The 4,731-nt window shown below is 37.6% G+C and overlaps 1 protein-coding gene across 1 annotated transcript; it reads right to left on the bottom strand.

Moving 5' to 3' along the window:
* Positions 1-2,138: 2,138 nt before the first annotated feature.
* LOC119072968 lies at positions 2,139-4,020 on the bottom strand. The gene is made up of 3 exons (XM_037178285.1): positions 3,888-4,020; positions 3,108-3,829; positions 2,139-3,039 (listed from the first exon to the last, which is right to left on the bottom strand). Exons 1-3 carry the CDS (start codon positions 3,944-3,946, stop codon positions 2,228-2,230), a joined length of 1,593 nt encoding a protein of 530 aa, XP_037034180.1. The 5' UTR covers positions 3,947-4,020; the 3' UTR covers positions 2,139-2,227.
* Between the last annotated feature and the right edge of the window lie 711 nt (positions 4,021-4,731).

The following is a 4,731-nucleotide window of genomic DNA, read 5'->3' on the forward strand; positions in this document are numbered from 1 at the left end:
TAGTTTCATTGCGAGATTTTGAAAATATGAAAATTTTTGTTCAAAAAAGACTAACAGTCCTCAGGAGCACTGAGGAATATCAGAAGTTACGGAAATCTCACTAACAAACACGTCAGGTCTGCCTTAAGGCCAGGTTATGGTGTTTACTATCGCAAAGATGTAAGCGAGCATAACCTGGCCTTAATTAATTTATTTTTTTAAATTTGAGACGATAATATCGTCCAGGACGATAATATCGTTTTTAATTTATTTAAAATAAAAATTCTAGACGATAATATCGTCCTGGGCGATATTATCGTTCTGGATGGTTGTTGAAGACGAAACACAAAATCTTGTAGATAAACACCTTTTTATAGACGGCAAATATATATTAAAAATTGGTTCATTTGGTTCCGTAAATTTAAATTTTATGTAGAAAAATTACACAGGCTAATTATGAGACGATGCGAGAAAAAAAAATAACTCCTAAGTTCCGACACCGTTCCGGCGCCCGGCTCGCATTGCGGCCCCTTAGCTTCGCTCCGGGGCAATGGACCGGATAGCTCGGCGTGTTAAAACGCTTTTAATGTACAATCAAAGTTGGTATTCATTTCGTAAAAAGATGAATTATTTAGGGACGAACTAAACGCCTTTTTTAAACACTGATGTGTAGGTGATTTCCTCTGACAATTGTTTTTCGATATTTTGGAAGAGAATTCGGTTCTTGCTGCACCTCTGAGTAAAATTGAGTCCTGGACAATATTACCACCCAAAACTAAACGATAATATCGTCCTGGGCGATATTATCGTTTTTTTAAACGATAGTATCGTCCTGGACGATATTATAGTTTAAGAAAACGATAATATCGCCCAGGACGATATTATCGTTTTGGACGATATTATCGTACAGAAAACGAAAATATCCATTAGATTTTCTAGAACGGTAATATCGTCCAGAAAACGATAATATCGTTTTTTGAACGACAATATCGACAAGAAAACGATACTATCGTCCAGACAATATTTTATAATTTTTCAATTTAGACGATATTATCGTCCTGGATGAAAATTTTTTGGGCGATAATATCGTTTTTTTGGACGATAGTATCGTCTAAAAAACGATAATATCGATTTTGAAACGATACTATCGTCCAAAAAACGATATTATCGTTTTTTTGGACGATACTATCGTCTAATAACGATATTATCGTTTTTTAGACGATAGTATCGTCCAAAAAAACGATAATATCGTTCCTGACGATATTGACGGTGTGGAAATGTCCCGCCACCTCAATGTTAATCAATGTTAATCACCGATTAACCGTTTGGATTCACAAAACTTATGTTTCTGATTAACAGATTAACTGATTAACCATGTTAATCACAAAATAGTGGTTTCCCCCTCGCTTAGACATAGGTGCGGATAAACCATAGACCCAAACCTTCTCTCCGACCTGATGCATAATGCTAGTCTTAATACACTGAGTTATATAAATAGTATATTTCAACATACCCCAATACACACACATCGCCCGCGCGTGCACACACATCGAGTATTGGGGTATTGGGGTATTTTGAAAGTTATTTTTCTGTAATAGTGAGAGTGTGTTGGTGCATTCCTTCCCAACCGTTACTTTCCTTCTCGACCGTTTACTTTCCCTCAGAGAATTGTTAATATGACGACTGGGTCGTTTCAACGGATAGAGGGAATATGTCGAATGACAGTTGGGTTTTTGAGAGAGAATTCAATACATTTTCGCTCAACCAATTTCATAATCATTCGACATATTCATGCTATAGCTCACCAATACACTCTCACGTATACAGAAAAAATCATTTATCATTGAGTTGTATACAACGTTTTTCTCAAAAAAGTAAACAAACGGTTGTTATTTCGTCACTGAGTTGGTATACATCTGTTATCGACAACTACGAAAAAACAATTAGTTGGCAAGAAAGCAATCTAATATAGCAAAATGTGTGATAAAATTAATGAAGTAATAGATTTGTGCCAAGGTTTCCACGCCATGATGACTTCAACAAAAGGAGTAGAAGATTTAGCTATTGTATCCATACAACAAACAAACTGTACGAGGTTTATGTGAAGTAACCACTTTTCCTCAATTTTTTCAATTACAGTAAAATACCAGAATTTCAAATGCCGCTACTTTACCAATTTATTTCCATTTACAAGTCAAATACATAACGAACGTAATTTCACAGTGAAAGCCACACATCAGTTTACCATCTACTTCGGATCGTATTTTCGGCAGATAACTTTCCGATCCGTTTTCACGTGTGTAACTTTATCACCCGAGAAAATCAGCTTCTCATCGCAATTTCTATTGTATCCTTTGACCGCTACACCGGGCATAACCTTTTTAATTACAACTCTTTTGCTGGGCGATGCTAGACTGATCAGCAGTGCAATTTCATCGAGATCGGTACAATCGTTTGGCGAATCGTTCATGGTTTTCGGTGTGGCGATCAACGAACTCGAAATATTATTTGTGGCACTTGACTCGGAACAAATCGAAGTCAATCCCTCGTCGCGCATAGTTTCTGGTATAGACTCTTCAATATCGGTTAGGGTGACATAGTTATTGGTGTTGTTACCGCCGCTTTCAGGCAAAACCTTCAAATCGACTGATTTCACATATTCGCCCTCCGAATCGGTTGGCTTCTGGTTTGTCGTAATAGAGTTTCGCGTTCCATTAGAATTTTCATGGAGTGGTTTTCCTGCTTCTGTGATTTTATTGCCATCATCCGAATGATTCATCTTTCCCTTTTCTTCGGCTCCATTTTCAAATCCGTTGCTCCATAAATTATGTCTGTTCGACCTCTCGTTCATTTTTTTGTTTACCTCATCCACAATGTCTCTGTCGGGCTGCGAAAATGGCTCACTAATAATTGTCAAACCTTTTCCGTTCCCTTTCCCTAGATTATTATTCCAATTGTCTCCGAATGCAAGCAATTGAGGCAGAACGATTCCTCTTACGTACCTGTTGTTTGCTGCTGTTGATCGACGTGATGTATCAAGCGATGTCTGAGAGGTTTGATCTGTAGGTGGTAGGTATTCAATAGCTTAGCAGTCTAGCATGTCTAGCAGTTGACTCATCATTACTTACCACAAAACAATGACCCAGATGCGTCATTATATTTGTTGCTGTTGGTTGTCTTAATTTGTGAATTTGATTCGCTGGACTCTTGAGCAAATCGTTGAAAAATTCGATTCAAATCTGCTTTCAAATCCTGATACATAGCCTCAACCGTTAAGAGTTTCGAGTTATCGCTGTACGGTTGGCCGTCATTCTGATAACTGTATGGATTTGTGATTGTGCTCTCGGATTGTTCACACGATGGAACTGATCGATTTTCATCAATTGATGGGGACGAAAATGGGCGTTTAACTGGCGTTGAAGTAGCTTCAGGAAAGTATTCGAATTCTTCGTCATCTGGACGTAATTTTGCTTGTGGTGAATGGGGAGAATCGTAACTGTCGTAATTAGAATTTGCGTCGATTGTATTATCACTTTCGAAATGACTATCCAGTACAGGTTTGGCAAGCAACGACTTTCTCACACTACGCTTTGAAGATGCGGCCGAAGGAACTCGGAAATTTGGCTGCAAAGAATTTCTTTTGTCGGTCTTCTTGGGCTGAGGACTGCTCGTACATGATCTGGTTCTTGATATTCTATTGCCGACAAAAGTTTTCTTTGGAATTGTTGAAACCGTCGACTTCAGTTCGACATCAATTTCGCTTTCGATCAATTTAAATGCTTCTAAGGTTGATTTCATATCATCCTCAACAAGACTTTTGATATAGTCAATCAAGAGCCTTGCGGTTGACCTGTAAGAACAATTAAAATAAAACTAAATCGAAATAGTGGGAAGTTTATGTGCTTTACAGATTGGAAACTTGGCTGTCGATCGTCGAATTTATTGAATTTTTGTGAACTGCTTCCATTTCTGTTTTGGAAATTAATTTTTTTTTTATTGTGTAAAACGAAATGACACTACTGTAAACACTGGTGGCGTGTAAGGTTGCTATATTTTTTTAACTTAAAGTCAATAGCTGCCAGATGAACCAACAGGTTAAGATACCTCTGGATCATGAAAGATGTGGCAAACAAATTCTACGTCATTAACAGCGACGACAAAAATCGATGAACTCTGGCTAGTATGGTCTTATATAGCTAAATGTGTGTTAACAACAAATGAAGTAAAAGATTGTTTTATTGATCTTATGCTTGAATTGGAAGAAGTAATAGTATGTTACGCCACTGTTTGTAAATATTTGTTTAGACAAGTGTGAGGTTTGCGGAATGAGCCGAAGGCGAGTGGAGCAATCACACGTGCCTAAGCAAGCATTTTAGATTTTTAGCCCCGTACGAAGTGTACTAAGGAAATTATAGGATTACGATGATGGAACTCGAAGCAGACGATTAGGGCAAAGTGTAGGGCTATATTTATAGATGACAAAACCACAATAAAAATTTTGTCAATCCCTTGAGTAAATCAAATTCGATTTCAAAATTATTTTTCCCTGAATGGTAGTTGAAATAGTGAGACTAAGTTCGCAGATGGGCATATTCGCGTCGGCCCTTCGTGAGTTAGGGCCACCTAAGTTGTAAGGTCTTTTGAGTATATCTACGGCAAAATAAACGATAGAAATGTAAATGAAACGGCAAACGATAATGCAGGGGCCACTGAAGACCAGGGCCTATTTTTGAGAATTTGATTCCTAAAAAT

Source organism: Bradysia coprophila (genome assembly GCF_014529535.1).
Source record: "Bradysia coprophila strain Holo2 chromosome IV unlocalized genomic scaffold, BU_Bcop_v1 contig_84, whole genome shotgun sequence".
Classification (NCBI taxonomy): domain Eukaryota; kingdom Metazoa; phylum Arthropoda; class Insecta; order Diptera; family Sciaridae; genus Bradysia; species Bradysia coprophila.

Coding starts and splice junctions, on each gene's coding strand:
- LOC119072968 (XM_037178285.1), bottom strand. CDS start 3,946: ATGGAAGCAGTTCACAAAAATTCAATAAATTCGACGATCGACAGCCAA. Junction 3,830..3,887: donor GACAGCCAAGTTTCCAATCT/GTAAAGCACATA, acceptor TTGTTCTTACAG/GTCAACCGCAAGGCTCTTGA. Junction 3,040..3,107: donor ATCTGGGTCATTGTTTTGTG/GTAAGTAATGAT, acceptor TACCACCTACAG/ATCAAACCTCTCAGACATCG.